Here is a 21,853-nt window from a genome sequence, read left to right on the forward strand (position 1 = left end):
GAAATATCGAGGTTAAGATTTTATATTTGCAGAGGTACAACTCGGAATATTATGTACTACCTGGATCCAAACTCATTTTACTATTGGAGAAGATTTCTTTCAGCATTGTTTTAGAAACCTCAGGACTCTGTTGTTGTTATTACTGTCTAACACACAGCACACTTTTGTATGAAATATGAAATAGCGAACAAGAATTTCCTTAGAGCAAAGTTAATGTTGCTTTAAAACATTAATGACAACCCAACTTACGGTGCTGATAAAATATTCACAGTCTCTTTCCTATGTTCTTTGCAACTGTCTTTAATTCAGGTCATTGTCCATTAGCCAAGTAAAATTATCGCAAAGGAATTGCCAGCACATTTGCACAGCCTGGGTATTGCCCTTTGTAAGGCTATTAAAGAGCACATCGATATCAGCTGTTACTTTGGCAGCATTCAGAAGCAAACGTTTGCTCTTGAGATTAGAAAAGTTTCAGTCACAACAATTGATGTAAGAAATCTAGAAATAACTCGACTAGGAAAAGGGGGCAGAATAAAAATAATTCAAGTCAGATCAAAATCAATCACTGCTATTTTAGGTGAATCAGGAAGGACATCTTTAAAAAATCTCGCACACTTGGAAATACGCTACTGTAACGATACCTGCGAAATGTCCAGCGTATTTTTCCGCCGATATTCGAAACGATTTCCTGTACATTTTGTGCTGTGATTGAGACTTTTCTCCTCGAGCAAAACCTTGCCAAACGAACCAGGCGAGTATGGCGATTAAGTGATTTCCGTGTAAGAAGACACGAAAAGACTTCACGGTCTGCTGATCTCTGATTGGGCAGAAAAATGCAAAGAATTTCTGGCACCAATCAGAATTGAGAACTACCCCTGCTGTTTGGAACTGATCTGGTAAGAACTTGTCCCCAGGGGCTCTTCTCGCCCTACTATGCTTTTCTTCGTCACCATTTTCTTTTGCCCGTTTAGACTTCCCCTTGCCTCTGCGATCTGCCCCTGGGTCTCCGAGGATGTGCACCCCACAACTCTTCAAGTTTTGTTTAGGGAGGATCTTACTGAGTGGTCTGCATTTACTTTTTGTTTAACATACGTAAAATTCCCTTCCTGGTTGTGTGTGTCACTACTGAAATAATGAGAAACACACTTTCACAAATTTCTTTACTGGCAGGGCACAATCACCTAGATTTAGTACTACCAGCAATGCAATATAATTTGGCAACTTTATGTAACGACCAGTATCATATAATACAGAGAAGATCAGCACACTGACCACCTAGAGGCCATTTTTTAAGTTGTGGTGAAGTATAGACCGAATGCATAAATGGCGGCCAAAAAAATATTCTTTTGTTTATGTGCTAATTAGACTCACTAGCCTCACTCTCAAGCAACATTTCTTTTGTATTTTGTCCATGCAAACGAGGCTAGTGAGGCTAATTAGCACATAAACAAAAGAATATTTTTTTGGTCGCCATTTATGTATTCAGTCTATGAAACTAAAATTAACAGACATAATTATATCAAAGTGTAACAGTGGATGGAAATGCTATACGTAAAGTATAGAGTTTTGATTTCCTCTAAAACTCTCTTAGAATGTTGACATTCCCAATGCTGTTCTGTTCCTTGTCAGTTTTCTTTCTAGTTAGCTTCACAACAATCATTTCCAAATACTATGGCCAAAGGTTCCAACATTATGATCCATTTAAGAAAGATTAAGAGGTTGACAATATGGATGTGATACATACCGTACTTGCTGATCATCTTATATTATTTGTTCATTCATAACAGAAAGTCTCTTAACCTATTCACATTCTACTCTGGGTAACACCAGACAATTTTATTTGCCAATTAGGGGCACTCTAATGTGAATGGGTTAAACTGTGCTATGTCAGAACTGATCAAAACTCACAAAACAAACACCAAAACAAGCATAAATTAACTAGGTGCAAAAGAATCAATGGCATCTTTCCACCTAACAGTACAATGTATGTAACTTCCCAAACTAGGATGTAGCCAGCAAAATCTTTTTTATCAACCTACACACAACATTTTATTGCGATAACTATCAGTAAAGGAAGTAATAATTAAGATAATGTACAGGGTCTTACTTAAGTTTTGAAGATCTTGGCCATCAGTGATGTCAAAGCTTCTTATCAGACATAATGCCAACTTTCACTGAAAAAAAATTGAAATTCACATGAAGGTACATCCAGCAAGCTTTCTGATCATTCAAGACACACAAATCCTCAAAATAATATTACCTTACTACATGAAATTTTTGCGAGACGTTAATTTAGCGATTTTGCGGAAAATTTTGCATTTTGACTCACTTTAATTTCATGTTTTTGAGTGAGACACACTCAAGGAGCCAGTAAATGGACAGTTTGAGGATTGTACAAAAGAAGTGCTACCTGGAGTAGAGACAGAAAGCAGTAGTGATGAAGAGGACCAGAACATTACCACAGAATAGCTCAAAATGATTGTTATAAACGTGTGTAATAAAGTTGCTGTTTTAGTTATTGACATAATGTGAGTCACTTAATTGTTGTGTCATGTTGTTTTCGCCACATTTAATTTTCACGTCACTTAAATTTCACGAAATTCGCGAAATTAACATGTCGTGAAAATTTCATGTAATAAGGTACTCAAGATTAAAGGTTATGCACATAATACCCTACTTAGTTTTGTGGGTCATAAGTTATAATTATGTAAATGGCAGAAATCTGAAAAGGAATAGGTTGGTGGAGCATGGACAAAAACTGATCCCTGCAAACAGGCATAACGCATGAGAGGGAAACCTTTCAAGCAAAAATGTCTGAGTGCACTTGAGTGATTCCCATGTTTCAAGATTGGTTGCAAAAATGACAGACTGCAAGTCCTTTCAAAAGGAAAAGTGCACCGATCTATCAAGTACTCTTGCTTTTATGACAATAATAAAAAAAATAACAGGGCTATACTTCATTCTCAAACACCAGGGAAATCTTGATTGCCTAAATAACAATAAAATCACTCAGAGATTCCACTCTCTCTTGCTTTTGGCTAGATACCTCTTATCTTTGGCAACTATTTACCTTTAATCTTTTCCATTTTCTACAACTTTCCTCTGGCAAAGGAAGATGACATCACTTCTAGTACAAATGCAGTCCCAGTGTGGCCCAGTGGTTAGGGCAGTGGCCTTGAGATCCAGAGATCCCAGGTTCAAGACCCATTCTGACCACTCGTTGAATTTGTTTCCGGTAGTCCCTGGTTCAACTTCCCAGCTGCACTTGTAAATAGCCAACTGGTTTGCCTCCGGCCAGTTGGAATTTATAACCATTCTTGTTGTTGTTATTCTGTTCTGTCGTTTCGTTGTGTTTCATTGGCCCTGAAAAGCCCTTATGGGGAGCGGTCAATTAAGTATGTATTGTATTGTATTGTATCCTTAGTAACTTTTTATGGTATTTACTGCTTCTTTTACCTTGAGGGCATCGCAGCATGAATCAGGGAACTATGTTGACTTCTTGCGACGCTGATGTCCATTCACAGATTGGTTTGTTCCTAAGATGTAAAAAATGGCATCTTAAGGACAGTGCCTACTATTGTTATATCGCATATATTCTGCGCATCACGAGATACTCAGGTTTCCTATCGGTGATGATAACTAATGCAGTGATATTTTTGTGCAGTTTAAAACTATTTGGAGAAAGCAAATCTTAGTAAGTACTCTTGGTATCCAAAAAGAAAATTTGGGGTATCCACACATTTTTCAGAGATAATTAAGCTTCAATTCGAGAAAGAACGCCATACATTGATTTGTATTTTATAGCTTTTTACAAATATTATTCATCAATTATCTTTGAGAAATACGTGGTTACCCCCAATTTTCTTTTTGCACCTCAACAGCACTTGTCAAGATCTACATTTCCTGCATAATCATAAAACGGGGCAAAAATACCTTGGAATTAGTTGCCACCGTCCGTAAAGGATTATAAGTTTGTTTTTTTTTTTTCCTGGGGAGAATGCCCCTGGCCCCTTAAAAGCTATCACCTTTGAATCTCATGGTCACAGCTTTGCTTAATTCTTCCTATTGATCTGCTAAAGCAAAATTAGTTTTTACAAGAAAAAAATGTCACGTATTGTAAACTACGCCTAAAAAGTAATTCAAGTGCTTTTTTCATTGTAACTGTGTTTAGGATAGAGTTTTTTTGTATCAAAACTCAAGGAAAACTCAGCCTTCGCCACTATCAATATTAAGTTAAGGACATATTCCTCTAACTTTATCGGAACCAGCCAGATTCAGTTAAAGGCAAGGAAAATTTGATGGCTCTACAGTGGTGAGAGATTTCAGCTCAATGAAATAGTAAATAGTGAAGTTTTAAATGAAGAAGTTAAGCTTAAATAAAGGCGAGTTTTGAAAACTGCAGTCTTGCAGTCAATGGAGAGTTTTAGCTGACAATTGCGAAGTTAGCGCTAAACGTTTATGCAGATTCCCCTATGAATAAACAGGTCCTTTTTTTCTTCGGTTATTCTCCTGTTTGTGACGCAGTTAATAGACGTTGTAAACTTCAATACTCACCAGTTAATCACCTCAACACTTTGAGCGAGTACACGTGGCTCGGGGATTTGCCTGGTGTCAGATTAAAATGAACGTTTTATACAAATTTTTTACCGTTTTAATAAATCTTAGAGACAAATTAGCTAAACCAATTTGTTTGCAACACCTTAAAATATCCATCCTTAGGGAAAAACTCCATTCCCTCCTTTCCTCTGTGATGGTTGGCCGCCATGACAGGTTGCACGAATTTACCTCGCCTTCATGTTATTGTTCAGTCACTTTCTAAACCAATGCGCATGAAGGTCAAAAATAGTAACAGCAATTAAATTTTCAACACTTACAAGATATTTTAAAAGTATTTAGTTATGAGAGTGTATTTATGTTGACTAAGAAATGTAGATCCCAGGCATGATTTGATTAAAAAATATGAAAGTGGTGAATGATTAGTTCTTTTGGAGTAAGACTTTGTTTGTTTACAGAATAAGAACGACTTAAGGACCAGTTTACATGAGGTGGCCGGGCCTGGTTATCATATATCTTTATTTACCCTCGGATTTTTTTTTTTAGAGTAGCTTGGTGTAGCTAATTTCTCCGAGCATTTACCCTCCCAACCATGATACATCACAGAAGACAGACCACAACACCGGGAACTACATACCCTACTCTTTGCGACAAGTGTGCGGGTTCTTTTACGTCCCACAGGATTATAAACATTGAAGGGTTGTGAGACGGGACCTCCGGCTTATCGTCCTTATCTGAGAAGACTAGAGAGTCTAACCATTTGCAGATGTAATTACAAAGGCAGTTATAGTTCTTGGTAAATGTTAGTCTGGTTTTACATAAAGTGTGTGTATTTACGCTCATTGCTTTCAAATCAGTCAAGGATACCAAGGAATATTTTTGTATCAAAAGTTATATCCAGTGTAGCTTTTTACAGAAGGATTTTTTTTTTGCTTTATTACAATCTAACCGCTAATTGCAAATGAAATCTAATTGAGAGTATAAACATGAAAAACAGACAAAATAATATAAAGTTTATAAAAGTATATACTTAACCAGGATGTCTTTCATCGTTTTGAAGATGACATTCGAAATTAGAGGGGGGTTTCATTTTTGGCAAAAAAGATGGAAACTTTACACAAGATTCTTGTCATACTGGTTTACAAACACTTCTCAAACTCAGGCCCCAATCTTGGCTAGCGGGTCAATAAACATTTTTATTAAAACAGATCAACATCTTATCGAAGAAAATAGGCATTTCACAAGGTCTTCGTACCCGGGAGGGGGGGGGGGGGGACTCCCATATGAAACAGACAGGGATGCTCGTCGTCTCGCTTAGGGGTGTAAATTTTGGATTTTGGTCTCGCTTAGGGTGTTCCGGGCAAAGCGCCAATATTTTATGCCACTAAGGTCTCGTTTAGGGTTCCGCGAAATAACACAGAATTAAGCGAAGAGAAACAGAAGTCAAATTTCCTTTTAAATTTTCTTTTTAGATAAAAGCATTCGATGATTATGCCTTTTTATCATTAAAACTCATTGCGTGTCGTATTTTTGTGTTTTTACGGTCTCTTTTAGGGGTCAAAATTTGCTTAAGCCACGCCTAGATTGGTCTCCTTTAGGGGTTAACTTCAAAATTTCCGACGAGCATCCCCGTCTGTTTCATATGGGAGTCTTCCCCCCGGGCTTTGTACCCTGCTCGCCGAGGGTTTTTAGCTTGTTGCTTTTGTTTAGCTTGTCCCTTTAAATCTAATTTTATGTCTGCTATTGTTTGCAAAAAAAAAAAACAAGCAATGGTAAAGACACTCACTGCCATTTAAGGATGTGCCAAGCAAAAGCAGGAAGAGATATCTGATATGTAAACCAGCCAGTCTTCCAGGGCTGGCTTGCTTCATAGGAAGTGCTGCATAGTTAGTTCCCTGACCCGGCCACAGTGAAATAAAAATAAATAGACAATAACTTAAAGCTTTGTGATGTCAAAATGGCATAAAATAGTCTAAACTCTGGGGTCAGTTCACATTAGGGCCGTTTATGCGAGAGAAAATGAGCTGCGGCTTACTCTGACCGCAGCTTACATAAGACGCGAACACCCCGTATCAATGGTACAAATTCTACGTTCACGGCTTTCTCAAGCCGTGGTTTATCCTGGCCTGGGAGTTTATACTCGTATAAATAGTTCCTTACGCATATTATGTACACCGTAGCCAGAGTAAGCCACGGCTTCGGCTTATTTTCTCTCGTATAAACGGCCCTATTAAAACTAGCATAACTGTGATAAATCTAACATTTTAGCACTTGTGTCAAGAAATACACCTCACTAGTTGACATCCAACACAGTGTCCCATTAAGTAATAAGTCATTGCTGCCTATTTGCAACAATAACACAAGGGTAAAGGTTAGCATTATTTTTAGCTTAGGGCAAATGCATATGTTTATCCTTACTTGAGAAACAGCATTTTGGGGACACTTTGTGACATTAATAATTTATTATTATCAATGTTACAATTCCAAGACATGAGTGATGTTGAAATTGGGGAGAAGAGCAAGCGGACACTTTGTGATTCTCAATGAAATCTATGTGCACCTAATTAGGGGCATTTCTGGACATATTTGCATTTTTTTGGTTCAAAGAAAGAACACAGTGAATTCTCAGTTTTCACATGACGTCACGACCACCATGTTGGTGCCCTAAACAAAGAAAAGGCGGCCATGTTGGTGCCTCGACCAAATCCTCCGGGAATTCAACTCTATTATTATGCAAACGCTTCCTTTTTTTCCGTTGAAAAACATGGCTGTTGATCACGTGAGTGAAAACCAACAATTAACTCACATGCAAAATACACAAAAGCAATTTTCATTATAAAACTCATTAATAATTCATGATGGGAAAACAAAAAAAATGTTTTATTAATCAATATCTTTGTTTCTGATACAGATTTCTCTTCATTTACATAAATGTTTCTTTCAATTTTCACGGTTAAAATGTCTTGAATCACCAAAAATACCTAGTATACATTACCGGTAACACTTAAATGCTGACATTTCATAAGCACAATACAATATTCGCACCCGTATTGAATCGGATATAAAATGTCTGGCCTTCGGCTCGACATTGTATATCTGGTACAATACGGTCGCTCATACTGTATTTCGTACTTGAAACATTCTTTTAATTGAGTGGTGCCTTGACATAAGGGTAACTTCATAACCAAATAAAGCTGTAGTAATAATAATTAATTATTTAAGTGACCATGAAGGGAGTCCAAATTGTTTTGCTATTAAATTAATAATATGCCAGTATGGGACAACAGCAAGAGAACTTGCTTCCAGTATGAGTGTTTTCAAAACTTTACTGTGATCAGGAGATAATGTACCCTGCAGAATGATGTGCACCCTGGACGCTTTTTTATGACATCTTAGCTAAATTAACCCTCTTAAATACACACCTTTCACAATCATCATTATATGGCTTCACAACACAACTTAAAGTAGTTCTACTGACCTGGTTGGAACAGTATTAAATATTTAACTCATTATAAGTTTGCTATCTCTATCAAAACTTTTACTAAGTCATTGTAACTTACTGTTACAAAATATTAACAACACTTTTATCAGATAGTAACTTCATTGCCAAAATCTTGTGTTTTATCTAGTAAGTAGTTTAACTTTGAAGTTATTTAGGGTATCAGTTCCTGTATGTTTTTTTTTTAATTTCAAGTTGTAAATTTTTAAAAAGAAATTAAAAACTTGTTGTCACTGACTAAAAAACTTATGTAAAAAGGATGTTTCGGTCAAAATAATATGACCTTCTTCAGCATAAAATGGCTTACGAATACAAGCCATTTTATGCTGAAGAAGGTCATAGTATTTTGACCGAAATGTCCTTTTTACATAAGTTTTTTAGTCAGTGACAACAACTTTTTTAATTCTTTTTATCATGCCTGACTACAACTATGGTACTTTGTAAATTTTCATATTTGAGCAATTTAGAACGAGTTTGATCGTAGCATGAGTCAAGTTCGAGCCCGAGTCAAGTTCGAGTCACGAGTCAAGTTCGAGTCAAGTTAAATTTTCCTTTTTTTTTTAGTAGTTTTGTTTTTAATTGCTGTGTGAAAATAATGTACCAGAGGTAATTAGGCCTAATTAGGTCTTTTTAGGGCTAATTAGGCCTAGCTTTAATGAATGTTTAGGGTACTTTTCTTTAGGCCTAATTAGGCCTAATTAGCCCTAAAAAGACCTAATTAGGCCTAATTACCTCTGGTACATTATTTTCACACAGCAATTAAAAACAAAACTACTAAAAAAAAAGGAAAATTTAACTTGACTCGAACTTGACTCGTGACTCGAACTTGACTCGGGCTCGAACTTGACTCGTGCTACGATCAAACTCAATTTAGAACTATACAGGAGTTCATTCAACATGTGTCTGTGCATTCCAGATTGAACTGGAATTTGGCAGTGCTGGTTTTTTTGGAGAGGGGAAAACCAGAGAAAATAAATTGAAACAATTTTTTATTGCCACACTCAAAAAACCATGGTCAAATCGACTATGTTGCAATGAAAAAGCCAATAAGTCATTAACAAGACAAGAATGCAAACATCAATGGAAATATACAGGTATTATAAGGTTAGTTTCTGGTTTTTGAGGTTATCTGTACTAAGAGAAGTCAGTGCACAATATACTGACATTTCTGAGTTTGACATTGACACTGACATTTCCTGAGTTTGATAGTTTGTGAAAAAGAGTGGAAATAGTATTCAATTTTACAAAATATAGTTAATTTCTCAGCCATTTAAATGCAATTGTTTTTTTACAGGGACCACAGAGTACATTTAAAAGTGGGGGGTGGGGAGGGGTGGAAGGTTTTGGTAAGGATCACGGAGGTGTGAGGGGAGGGGGAGAGGTTTAGGAGAAAACAACACTATAGAAAAAAGTGGGGTGGGGGGCTGTAGACCCCCAGCTCCTCCCTCTCCACAGCCCCTGCTTCATTATTTCATAGCAGGGAAAAACTTGAAAAAATGGGTAAAGAACCCCTTTAACTACAGCTGTAACACAATATCTCAACTTTTAAAACACACTGGTGAAATTCTTGTAAGGAAATGTGTAGTGTTATGTGTAGTGAATTTTCAATCCAAAGGTTCCAAAACAACAATATATTTGGAACAAATTCGGACAATAAATAAAGTGGAAAACACTGTTGAAGCTTGTTGAGGTATATAGGAATATTTATCCATTGACATTATGCAACAATTGTTTCTTATCAAATGTTGCACATTGTTGCAGCCTGTTGAATGACAATGTTGCGACTTGTTGAATGGCTATGAACACATTCAACTTTTGTCGAACAAGAATTACAAATTCTTTCCATTTTTGGCAGCAAATTTGGAAATGGTGGATTATGAAAAGTTGTTGTTGTTGCGTGCTGCGAGCCTTGTTGGCCTTGGTTCCATTCAAATAAAGATGATTCTTCACCATCACATGCTAAAGCTGCCAAATTGATCCTTCGAAATCATGTGAATGCGAGACTGGAAAACAATTTGTTAGCGCGATTCAACAAGCAGCAACTTGTTGAACAGAATAAAACGCACCCCTATTTCGTTCAACATGTTGAACAGTCTATTTCTCAACATATTTCAACACTGCATGACTCACTGTTCAACCGTGTGTCACCGGATTATGGTCCTGAAGACGATTTTATTGAATGTCAACTGGGGGAGCCCCCTAGGGCGTTTGAGGTGTCAGTGGGTTAACATTATTTTTAAATTGTGATTTGTGCTTTCCCTGGAACTGCACAGCACTGTCTATTTCCATTTCAGTGTAATGAAAAGTTTTTTTTTGACAAATTTCAATGTAAAAGAAAACAAAGCCAATCAGGTCCGTGCTATGCACTGTTCAAAACAAGCCAAAAGCTTTTTCCTCCAAATTACTGGCCTCTAGTCTTAGCTTTACTGTTCATTACACGAACACAACTCTGAAAGTATCCCAACATTTTTTGCTCAATAAAAAATAATTAATACCATTGGCATGATGGCTGAAAGGGAAAAGATAAAGTCATAGTGGACAGCAAATGACAAATCAGTTTGACAAGACTGAAGGCATTTTGCCATTTGTAACTTAGACACCTAATAAGCTACCAACTTCCTCTTTGAATGAAAAATGATCTGACGCATGCCTAAAAATGCAGAGTGGGCTATCATCACTGCTCAATTTTTTGAAGTTGGTTTTGTGGTTGGTCTTTATGTAGGTCCGAGTCAGCTGCACTCAAAAGAGGTGCCAGCAAGGAGAGAATGCTTTAAAAGAAGATCTTGAGGTAGGGAAGAGGTCTTTTGTTTTGAAAGTTTGGTTTGACTTATTTTGGCATGAAATCTTAGACTTGAAACAACAACCACTCAATCATTGCATGACGGCAATTTTGACCCTTTTCAGCTTATTGAAGAAAACCAATGTTTGTGTCTTACTCTCCCACTGACGCAGCACCATATCACAGTTTCTTTAGACACTTAAACCTTCATTCTCATTTTGTTGTGGCTTACTGTCTAATGGTTGTTTTTAAAAAGTAATATCCTGTGCAAGGAGATTCATGTTTGCACTAAGTGCAACAATGGATGGCTTTTTCTTTTACCACAATTTGTCTTTAAATGTTGCAAATATGAGGATGGTAAGTTGAGTACTTTGGCTCTATACAACCAAAAAAAATTGCTATAAAGCAATAAGTATCAACTTAAAGGTAAAAAACAAATATGTGGATGCCACCATTCATTGATAGCATATTCATCTTGTGTCAGCAAATCCATTCTGCACCCAGTTGCTTCATTCTTGATTCTATTTGTTCTTTCACAGACCTTACACTACAAAATAGAAGAAGAAAATTATTTAAAAGAACATCATAAGGTGAATTTAACAGAAATTATGTCTTCCCCCCTTACAGAGATGTTAATTGTTTTCTTTACAATGTTACTTATTTTGGTTATCACCCTGGTGCACCCTGGTCCGGTGGTCAGGGCACTTGCCTCAAGTGAGATCCTGGGTTCAGGACTCGTTGTGACCACTCGTTCGAATTTGTTCCTTGGTAGTCCGTGGTTCAATTTCTCAGCTGCACTTGTAAATTAATAGCCAACTGGTTTGCCTCTGACCAGTTGGGATTTTTAATAGTTGTTGTTGTTCTGTTTTGTCATTTCGTTGTGTTTCATTGGCCCTGAAAAGCCTCTAAGGGGAGCAGTCAATTGAGTATGTATGTATGTATGTATGTATGTATGTATTTATGTGCACCTTACTCAAAGGCCTTTCAGGAAAAAAAAACCCACTTAGATGTAAGTGTCATAATAGTTTTTTTAAACACTTACCATTAACCCTTTGACATCTAAACAGGTCATACTTAGTATTTTTACTCTCGACTGTCTAACGCCAGATGATTTTACTTGCCAAAGGGCAACCCCAAGGAGTCAATGAGTTAAACTTGAGAATGGTGTGAAAGAGACGTCGAGAGTTAGCAAAACAAAAGTAAGCCCATACTTGTTTTCCCTGTAAGGTGGTTCACTCTGAGTTATTAAGAGTTAGAATGATTTTCAAGTGCAAAAGGGTATTCTACATCACTGAATGCTTAAAAAATAAACTAAACCAGGTGGTATGCATTAATGGTTAGATACTAGAAGAAAAGGTGGAATATTGGATGGAGAAATATGACCATGATGTGGAGCAAAAGCAGCATGAGTTGGATGTTTTGAAGGTTTGTAAATTAAGCTATGACTTGGGCTTGTACATCGCATTATACTCCTTTTAAAATTAAAAGAAGTGAATGATGTAACGCAATGTGATCGTCTCAGCTGCAAAGCGATCATGCGACGATCATTTCTCTCAATTTCATCTTTAACTTGTACATCAAACATCATGTTTACCGTACCTAACCTCGTTATACTCTTTGTGCTCAATTTCAACAGCACTGCTGTCAAACAAGCTGAATGTGCTTCAATCTATTTCTTTTGTATCTGCTACAGTACAGCCAGGGCCGTAGCCAGAAAAAAGTTATGACTGAGGCAATGTCCCTCATTAAATATTCTTCGTAGGTATTTTAGGTGTTTAGGGTTAGGAATTACACTTTACTTTAACAAATCACGAAAAAATTACCGAGGCAAGTGCCTCGGTTTGCCTCATACTGGCTACGGCCCTGACAGCAGACAGTAAAAACAATAGTTAACAATGTTTTATGCTCTATTATGTACGCTACCATGAGATATGTACAATCTTTCACATTTCATAAGCTTCCACAGAAATATATGAAACCTGTAGAACTTTGAGTTTTATCCAATGGAGATGAAATCTCAAATTGCTTATGAGTGGTTGACTATTATTATTTTGATGTTGGCATCTACCAGTAATTGCTTGACCAAATAGCACAGCAGAGATTAATAAACTTGGAGCAGCAGATATTAACTGGCAAGGTGAAGGCAATCCATTTCATGCCTGTCATAATAATAAATTATTATAATGTTCACCTGGGAATAGTTCAGTTATTGCATTGTTTGTTAGATAAAATTACATTTTACACCAATTGCAGTGACTAACACTTCAGAAGAGACATCCTGTTGCTTTAATTTCACAGATTTCAAAATATTGGTCTTCTTCTTCGAAAAACTGTAGTGAGCCACATTAAATATACATTTACTTCATTTACTGCCACTATGTCAACTGTAGCTTTCTTTGTTGCTTGATTTGCCTAACAGTGTGTGTACCGTTTATTGCCCAGTACTCTGAATATGAAAAAGTTGTAATAGAAGATCGTGTTGCTAAGGAACAAGCAAGAAGAAAAGCTGAACAATAAGAGGAGGAACTGAAAGCTGCCATCAAGGTGACTTGATACTTATGTTCGGTGTGTTTTCTCCTCAGCGAGCCTGGGCCACAACCTTTAGGGACTTTGAAACATGTCATTCATAGATGAAATAGTTCTAAAACTTAGAAGTGCTTTGCACACAGATATTAACTGCTACTTTTTGTGACTACAAACAGTTCCTGTGAAGTTAGATTTAAACTTAACTTGGGAATACTTCAGGAAAGACTATTGACTTACAAGTAGTAGAGTGCTTAAGTATGCAACGTTTTTTGAGCGACAGGCAGCAATTAGTAGTGAACTGGTTTTCCTTTTGCACTTGTCTTGGCACCACCACATTTAACATAGCTAGGTTGTTATTTCGTTAGCTATTAGTAAAGAGGCCTTTTGCAACAATGGTCACATGACTCATAGTGAACTTGAAGCTCGGGCTCTCTAAATTCCAGAAATGGAAAGACCGTGTTTGACTTAGACAGAAGACAAATTTTCAGAGAAATACCACTTAAGGTAGAGATTTTATGATCATTTCATCACTCGAGAATTCCATACTTTTGTTTACAAATGAAAAGCTTTTGCCCTCCAGAGAATTTTCCATAATTAAGCACCAAAAACAGAGCTATTCTTACCAAGGGTCAAATAAGTGAGAATAAATGTGCCAGGTTGGAAATTTTCAGACTGTCAATCCAGAAAGAAAAATTTTTAAAGGGGTTTGAAAACTTAGGAAAATACAAGGATTGTATGAAAATCATAATTGAAGCTTGACTGCAGGGCAAAGTGTCCTTTCCCATACAAATCCTTACAATTTCTTTCAACTATGAAATCGGCATGGTAGCCTATTTTAAGCTGCTCTCTTTAATTCTGGAAAAATAATTTCATGTACTCAGAATCATCATCTTTGTGAAACAGAGGTTACATGACCATTTGTAGCAAAAGGCCTTTTATCTCAGACATATTAATTGTGCAGTGTTTATCTTCCACAGCTGCAGTCATGGTGGCGGGGCACAATGGTTCGAAAGCAACTGGGGTCTTACAGCAAGAAAAAGAAGAAGAAGGGGAAAAAAGGCAAAAAATCAGGAAAAAAAGGAGGAAAGAAAAAGAAGTGACTAGGCAAAAATCATTTGTCACACTGTCACCTTTTTCCTAGTAATTTTGTATTAAATGTTCTTTTCAAAGTTATTGTGCACTCTATAACTTTCATACTCTTTCCTTCCATCCCTTTACTGCTTCATATTCTCACAACAAGCCATGGATTGTCCTCTCCTGTAAGCTTCCCTTATCTTACCCAAAGCTGCCTGTTTTTATTTATTTATTTATTTATTTATTTATTTTTTATTTTTTTTTTTGCCACAGAAAGAAGAAATTAAAATACAAATATGAACAATCAAAAAAGAGAAGATGGAAAGAAAAATTATTGAATTACATTGGTGGCGAGGAGGCCTAAAAGAAACTACTAAGCTTATGTAAATTAGGCCTCCCCAAGTAAAAGCATCTATCTATCGTTGACATGCAAGTTGGCAACGGAGAATACAATTATTACAAACATTTAGTTATTTAACATGTTGAAATATAAAGTAATGAACGGAAATTAAAAACAGTTTGAACTTACAAGTTGGTAATGAAGCATACAATTACAAACACTTAGTCATTTAATTAAGGTGTTGAAATAAGTAAACAGTTGTGAAAGTAAAATTACAGGGTGAAAACAATTTGACACAGGAAGAACAAAATACTTAATTTTCAGAATAGTTGTTAAAAAAGAATGACTTAAGCGCTTTCTTGAAGGAAGCTGTTGAGGAAGAATTGATTATATCAATGTCAAGAGAATTGTAAAATTTAGGTCCCTGATAGAAAACAGAAAATTGTTTAATGTTAGTCCGACAGAAAGGTAGACGAAACGCATGAGAGTTTCTCGAATATGTGTGAATTTGACTGTTTAGAGTGAATTTGCTAGCTAACTTGGGAGGAAGAGTTCGAATTTGATAGGAAAACATGAATTGGCCAAGTTGTAACAGGTTAAGATCATGGAATTTTAGGATTCCAAGTTTCTTAAATATAGGGTCAGAATGAGCATTAAAATGAGATTTATCTATGATTCTCACCGCTCTTTTCTGCAATTTTACCAGACGAACAAGGTTAGTTTTATAGGTGGATGCCCAAACTATATTACAGTAAAAGAAGTAAGGATAAACAAGTGAAAAGTACAATACACGTAAAGAGTATGAAGATAAATAAAAACTTGATTTCTGTATCATTCCAATTGATTTCGACACTTTGTTAGCCACATGTTTCTTTAACTTGATCAATTTTTGTTTATTTATCAAAATTTGAAAATTATAACTTCTACGTTTTTGGTTTGGTTTGAACACTATGAACTTGGTCTTTTTAAGATTCAGTGAAAGCTTATTAACCCTAAACCATACTGACAATTATTTAACTCAATATTCAGCTGATTAACCAAATAATCAGGATCTTTACCAGACAGAAAAACGTTGGTATTGTCCGCAAATACAATCAGTTGTAGTGCCATAGATGCATTGACTATATCATTAATGTAAAGAAGAAAAAATAAAGGCCCTAGAATAGAGCCCTGAGGAACCCCACAGGATATATTAAAGCAAGAAGAAACATGACCGTTGAAATCTACAAACTGTAACCTGTTGGAAAAATAGCTTTTTACCCATTTTAAGGCCAGTCCACGTATACCATAGTGTTCAAGTTTGTCAAATAAAATATTATGATCAACTGTATCGCATGCTTTTGAGAGATCAAGGAAAATACCAACAGCTATATCACCACAATCTAAAGCAGAGGAAATCTTATCATACAAATCAATCAAAGCAAGTGTAGGGGAGTGATTTTTCCTAAAGCCATATTGCTCATCACAAAGGACATCTAAATTAGTTAGATAATCATTTAAACGGTTATAAATTATTCTCTCAAGAAATTTGGAAAAACTAGGTAGAACTGAAACAGGTCTATAGTTAGTGAACAACGACTGGTCATCAGCTTTGAATAAAGGTATTACCCGTGCTACCGTCATTTGATCTGGTACAATGCCATGAGCAATTGACAAGTTAATAATGTGAGCCAAAGGTTCAGAGATTAATTGGATAGATTCCTTTACGAGGGACATTGGAATGTTATCATAACCTGCAGCTTTGTTGGATGCAAATGATTGAGCAATAACAATAATTTCTTCTTTTGTTGCCGGATTGAAAAAAAAGGATTCTGTTTCTAAAATTGAAGTGTCTAAATAATTTACTGTCTAAATGACCAGCAACAGGAAAGGACCAAATTTAAAAAAAAAACAGTCAGTAAACTGTGGAAACCACCCAAATACTCGACTAATGCTGACCTTTTGCCCAATTAGGACTAAAACGATGTCTCCGTCTCAGGTTAGCATAAGTAGAAGGAAAGAAAAAAAGAAACGAAACGAAACAGACCTTTCTTCATGTCAATACAATACAATGAAAGGGAGAGATACCAGAGGTTATCCCCTTTGAGGGTATTTACCCAGATCTTATTAACTTAGAGTCAGTTTTGATGGGGAAGAAAATTCTCCACAGTCTGGATTTTATGGAATGACCAATTTAAGAACGGTTAGCTCAAATTTCTTAGCTTGTGTTAGAAATTAAATAAAATCCTTTGATGCAAGGTAAGTGATTCAGATCCATCAAAACTTTCCAGTCTTTAGGGAAGCTCAAAAGGGTTTTCAGCTAAGCACATGTGCATAAGCAACACACGCAGTACTTAAGCTGCTCTCATCAGCTCATGAATCAAAATGGGTAACCAGAGATAAAAAAAAACTACCACTGATTTTTGCTCACTTTCCTTCTAATTCTTAGATGGAAGAAAAAACATGTATCTCCTATTCATGAAAACTACAAAAATGTTGCACAAACAGCTTAATGGTCACATGTTGGCCTGAAGTTCCATGCACGTGCAGCCTCAAATGAGTGAGTGACACAAGCAAAAATGCTGATCTTGTAACCCCCTCATTTTTCCTGATTTTGCAACCTCACTCATTTATATCTCTGCTTCCAGACAGTAAACTGTTTTCATTCATTGCCTGTTAACTCAAATTAACTTAGAATGTATTTATTAAAAATTTAAAAAAAACAAACTATATAAGTGGGAAAAAATAAGAAACGTATTTCAAAAATACTGATTTTCCAGTAAACATTGGCCAACAGATTTTGTTGAATTTTAAATATTTTGGAGATTATTTCTAACATTATCTCGTAACGCTGTATGGAAGATTTCAACGTCCTGTTTGTTAAGGTATATCGCTGGGTACTTGTAATAAAATACCCTGACCAAATTTCGTAACTATTTCTCAGAAAAAAATACGTTTATTTGTGCGAAAAAAGGAGAAACTATTTCTCCCTCCTTAACCATTTGAAAAATTACCAGAGGTCCAAAATGACACTTTGAGGGCTGTTGGAAACAAAGCACACAACATAACGAAAAGTAGTCCATTGAGAGAGAGCTCGAATTCCGCGAATCAAATCGGCGTTCAAGGAAAACACGCATAAAATTAGCACAACTGTAAGTTCGTCAGAGATGCGAAAGTACTCATCACCACAGTGTCCCTAAAGGAGTTCTAATCGTTCATTTTTAACGTGTAAACAGCCATATTCCACGAGGACAATCGAGGGATACGTAATAACCCTTGTTTGCTTTAAGTATTGGATGACACTGAAGAACAAAGGGTCCCAGCTCCTTCTCTTACAACAGTAACGAACGCCTTGTGATGAATGAAGCGAGCGATTACTCAAGTTTTCGATCTTTTTGCCATTTTAATCTTTTCTTCGTCTAAAAAACCGCTTTTTGTAGCTCTGCAACATGTGGTGTGTTAAAGAAAAAAAGGGGAAATCCCAAGAACTGATTTCACCGCATGGAAATTTTAACAACAGCGCTTGTTTTTACAGCGATGATTTCGTCATGTGTATTTATAATTAGGAAAAATTATCCTTTTGTATTAACAACTCATGCCGGGGAATTTTTTCTTCTTCTTGAAATACTTTTTGAAATTTCGACTTTTGATAAGCTTTATTTACCGAGTAAAACATATCAGATTAGAATACTTTAATAAGCGTAAACGTAGTTTTTTTTTCTTTCGAAAGCGAGTATCCTTCGATAGAGTTTCCGAAGTTGACTTGTGTTCAAAATATCCAAAAATAAGAATTGCCGTTTCGACTTTCGGTTTTAAATGGGATCTTTATGAAGGGTTTTGGAGTTTTTTTGTTTACAAGCCTACATAAAAGCAGAAAGGCAGCGTAAATTTGTCCTCTTGTTGGGGTATCAAATGGTTTTTTCAAAGCATTTCCGAGCATGCGAGAACTGCACCCTTTTTTGTGATCACGAGAAGCTATCAAAACTTCGCGTTCGCATCGAGAACTTAAGTAAAAGACGAGAACACCAAGCCATGGGGCAACCTTGGAAATTATCGCCAGCATCAAATACTTTTGTCTCATAGGATGTTTTTGTTTGAGTATGTCAAGTAGTGCGACTAAATCGAACACACAATACACTTTGAACTTGCAACATTTTATTAAAGTCGAACCCTTCACAGTTTATCATAGGTTATCCCGGCAAGAGACAACTCGGTTTTTACGATTCATATTACACAAAAATCTCCTAAAATTCAAGTATACCAGCATCGTGAAAATTTTGCGAGCCCCAGCACGTAAGGAAATTTTGTGACCACATCGAAAAAAAGGCTAAATTTTGCGAGCAATTGAAAACAAGAAAAGGCCATTCGATACCACTAATTGTAGACAAGACGAACGGAAGAACATCAAGCAAGCTGTGAGAATTCTGTTTTATTCATAAACGCAAACAATACGTTGGATCAAAAACTACAATTGCGTCGAATCCACAGAAGTCGCTTACAGTTGGCACTGTGCCGATAAGAATTAAAATCATAAAATAAATAATAACTAAAGCTTTAGCGAACAGCTATATTTAATACGGTCAAGACGGTCGAGATGGATTGTGCATTATACATTTTTTCTGTACGAAAACTAGACATGCACCGTGTCTGCATCAACTGACCAGAAAAGTACCGAGCCTGACTCAGTCATATTAGTGTCCACGAAACTCGTGTCTCAACACAATCCCAATGTACGCATCTTCATCACGCGAGTGCTTACTGTCCTAAACGAACTAAACTGGCTTCTCTCTTTTCTGAGACACGAATATTGGCCGGCCACTCCATGTGTTATTTCACTTTCACGTGTCATTCTGCAACAATAGAAGAAAGATACTGGTCAAAATGTTGCGAAGAAAGAAACCACAATACGTTAATAATGGAGAAAACGACAGAATGAAAAACAAAGAGAAATAGCAAAAAACGCCCCTCAGTAACAACCTATATATTAATGGCGATCTACGAAGATATGAGAATGTTGTAATTTGTGTCAAGAAAAAAGATATGAAAGGGGATCAACACTTACCCGAAAGTTCTTCATCATCGCTTGATTCTTCGAACGAAAATTTCGGCTCCTTAACCGGTGTTCGGTTCCTTCTGGGTTTTCCTGTGAAATTAGGATAAAATGCTGTTTTAGTGATTCTGGATGGGAAATCGTGAAGCCAACAAAGCATGGGCTAACAACAAAGTAACTCACCGAGAAAACTAGAAGGTTCAGGGCTCGAGTTCCGCGTCGGTCGCGTCGAACTGCAAGCTATAGCAAATACAATGGCTTGAGACTTAACGACGTCCGACTTGCCCTCTAGAAGCTTTTCAACCCTTGGATCCATTGCGTTTGGATGCGAAGTACGACTGATAATTAAATGAAGTTTGGTAACCCAAAATATAACAACACGAAATGAAATTACGGGAAAAAGCCCTGACAATTAGCCAGCACGTACTTAACCCTTTCGTCCAATCAGGATGTTTGGCACGGCGTGGGGGACTTTGTGCCCTTGAAAACTGCTTCGTAAGGAATACGCTCAAACGTGCTCAGGGCGTAAGTGCTCAATATAACAACCAATCAACATTGACCACCTCAAAGAAACAAGAAACACATGCTGGAAAGTGAAACGACTTAATTGCGCAGAAGGGGATGAAAGTGACGAAGCACGCAATTTAAATTACGAAATGTTGCTTACCACGCAACAAACTGAAAAATTGGAGCGGAGAATCTTTCAGTGAGACGATACGTCTTTAGCCAGATCAACATTAAGGAAGTCTGCCTCCACCGTTCAGCTGGAGCGGCACAAATTTCGATAAATAGCTACAAGCTCTTGCAAAGAAAGTCTAAAATTGCTTACAAGGCACGGCGCATTACTTCGTCCACAAAAGCACTTACTCGGGTTGCGCGCCCTTCAGATGCAAAACTGGTAGAAGAACATTGTTCTAGAAAATTAGGTAAGCACTCAAAAAAGGCATCGAAAGTGCTTTGCTAGCGCATTTTATGTCTCCAACAGTTTTTCTTTGTATTCCTAAGAAATTACATTACATATAAGGAAAAAACTGTCAATTTCGTGTCAAACCCATGTGGATCAGTTGCAATTGGCTGAAGAACAGGCCCACCCAAGGTGACAAAATAAACATATTCCGTCATTTGATCAATTTATCGCTAAAGGTGAGAATGATGAAGTAGCTTGAAATTCTGGAAAGCGCAAATTTCAGTAATTACTTTCGGGAAAGCCCAAATGAAGTTTCCTCCGTCCCTTTCTCTAGGATCAGCCAGTGCCAAAATGACACTGTAGCGGCTATCAACGTAATGAAAAGCGCTGACATCGACTGCTTTCTAACGATTACAATAAAAGGGGGAGGAACATTAGTGTGGTCTTCTGTTGAGACGCAAGTTACTAACAAGACGCTTTTCCAAGAAAAGATGATGCCGTGATGTAATTTCGAACGCGTAAGGGTAAGAATCAGTTGGATATTGACGAGTTAGTTTAACGCAGTTTCAACCGATTAGGCGCGACCTGTTTTGTCAATGAGTCCTCTCGTTCGCTTTTCTCCAAACACTATGGCACCGAAAAACAAAGCAAGAAACCAGCACACCGACAACAACAAAAAGAGCAGAAGGAAACAGCAGCCGATGGTAATGACTACAAGGCTTGTGACTCCAGTGACGCTCAACCGCGGATTAGAGTTACCGCAATTCAATGGCCCATACGCACCGCTTGAGTGAACTGATGAAATGATGTTGTGTCAGTGAAAATGATTTGTAAGCAAAAATCCCAGATAGCACGCAGATGTTTGCGACTAGATCGGTATTGGATGAAGCCCTTTTGTGTTTAGGACTAGGCTTCACTAAAAGCTGCGTCATGGCTATCAACGATAACATTCATGCGCAATGCCTCTCTCAAGGCAAAATTCACCAAAGAGATCGAAGTCGACGTTCATCATGCCTACCCTGGTCCCAGAGGTTTTTATTGAGATGCGAGAGAAGAGAAAAACCTTTGGTTACCTTCGGCTTGAATCTGAGGCACGGATTGGCTGATATTTTTACAAACACGCAAATCAATATGATTGGTTCTCA

The 21,853-nt window shown here is 36.9% G+C and overlaps 2 protein-coding genes and 2 long non-coding RNA genes across 7 annotated transcripts in view; 1 reads left to right on the forward strand and 3 right to left on the reverse strand.

Annotated features, from left to right (window-relative positions):
* The window catches only part of LOC137982912 (uncharacterized), a 32,446-nt gene extending 27,666 nt beyond the window's left edge, over window positions 1-4,780 (reverse strand). Inside the window, exons 1-4 of the long non-coding RNA XR_011118862.1 lie at window positions 4,700-4,780; window positions 4,555-4,605; window positions 3,457-3,536; window positions 2,108-2,174 (exon numbers count right to left, since the gene is read on the reverse strand). This is a non-coding gene — a long non-coding RNA (uncharacterized lncRNA). The remainder of the gene's footprint in view (window positions 1-2,107; window positions 2,175-3,456; window positions 3,537-4,554; window positions 4,606-4,699) is intronic.
* Window positions 1-14,471, forward strand: part of LOC137982897 (dynein regulatory complex protein 9-like) — a 45,929-nt gene extending 31,458 nt beyond the window's left edge. Inside the window, exons 12-13 of the mRNA XM_068830063.1 lie at window positions 13,275-13,376; window positions 14,336-14,471. Coding sequence (XP_068686164.1) covers window positions 13,275-13,349 — 75 coding nt within the window. The 3' untranslated portion in view covers window positions 13,350-13,376; window positions 14,336-14,471. The remainder of the gene's footprint in view (window positions 1-13,274; window positions 13,377-14,335) is intronic.
* The window catches only part of LOC137982913 (uncharacterized), a 46,410-nt gene continuing 33,348 nt past the window's right edge, over window positions 8,792-21,853 (reverse strand). The window contains exon 5 of the long non-coding RNA XR_011118863.1: window positions 8,792-11,379. This is a non-coding gene — a long non-coding RNA (uncharacterized lncRNA). The remainder of the gene's footprint in view (window positions 11,380-21,853) is intronic.
* On the reverse strand, window positions 19,166-21,673 carry LOC137982902 (uncharacterized). 4 transcript variants are annotated; one of them, XR_011118851.1, is made up of 5 exons: window positions 20,469-20,727; window positions 20,229-20,364; window positions 19,985-20,139; window positions 19,814-19,894; window positions 19,166-19,601 (listed from the first exon to the last, which is right to left on the reverse strand). XR_011118851.1 is itself a non-coding variant. In XM_068830068.1 (4 exons), exons 1-4 carry the CDS (start codon window positions 21,656-21,658, stop codon window positions 19,597-19,599), a joined length of 408 nt encoding a protein of 135 aa, XP_068686169.1. In that variant the 5' UTR covers window positions 21,659-21,673; the 3' UTR covers window positions 19,166-19,596. The 4 variants fall into 4 exon arrangements, 2 of the variants coding, with proteins under 2 accessions (XP_068686169.1, XP_068686170.1); XR_011118852.1 differs by lacking the exon at window positions 20,229-20,364 and having other exon boundaries at window positions 20,669-20,683; XM_068830068.1 differs by lacking the exons at window positions 20,229-20,364; window positions 20,469-20,727 and adding an exon at window positions 21,492-21,673.

Source organism: Montipora foliosa, chromosome 13, assembly GCF_036669935.1.
Source record: "Montipora foliosa isolate CH-2021 chromosome 13, ASM3666993v2, whole genome shotgun sequence".
Taxonomy (NCBI): Eukaryota; Metazoa; Cnidaria; class Anthozoa; order Scleractinia; family Acroporidae; genus Montipora; species Montipora foliosa.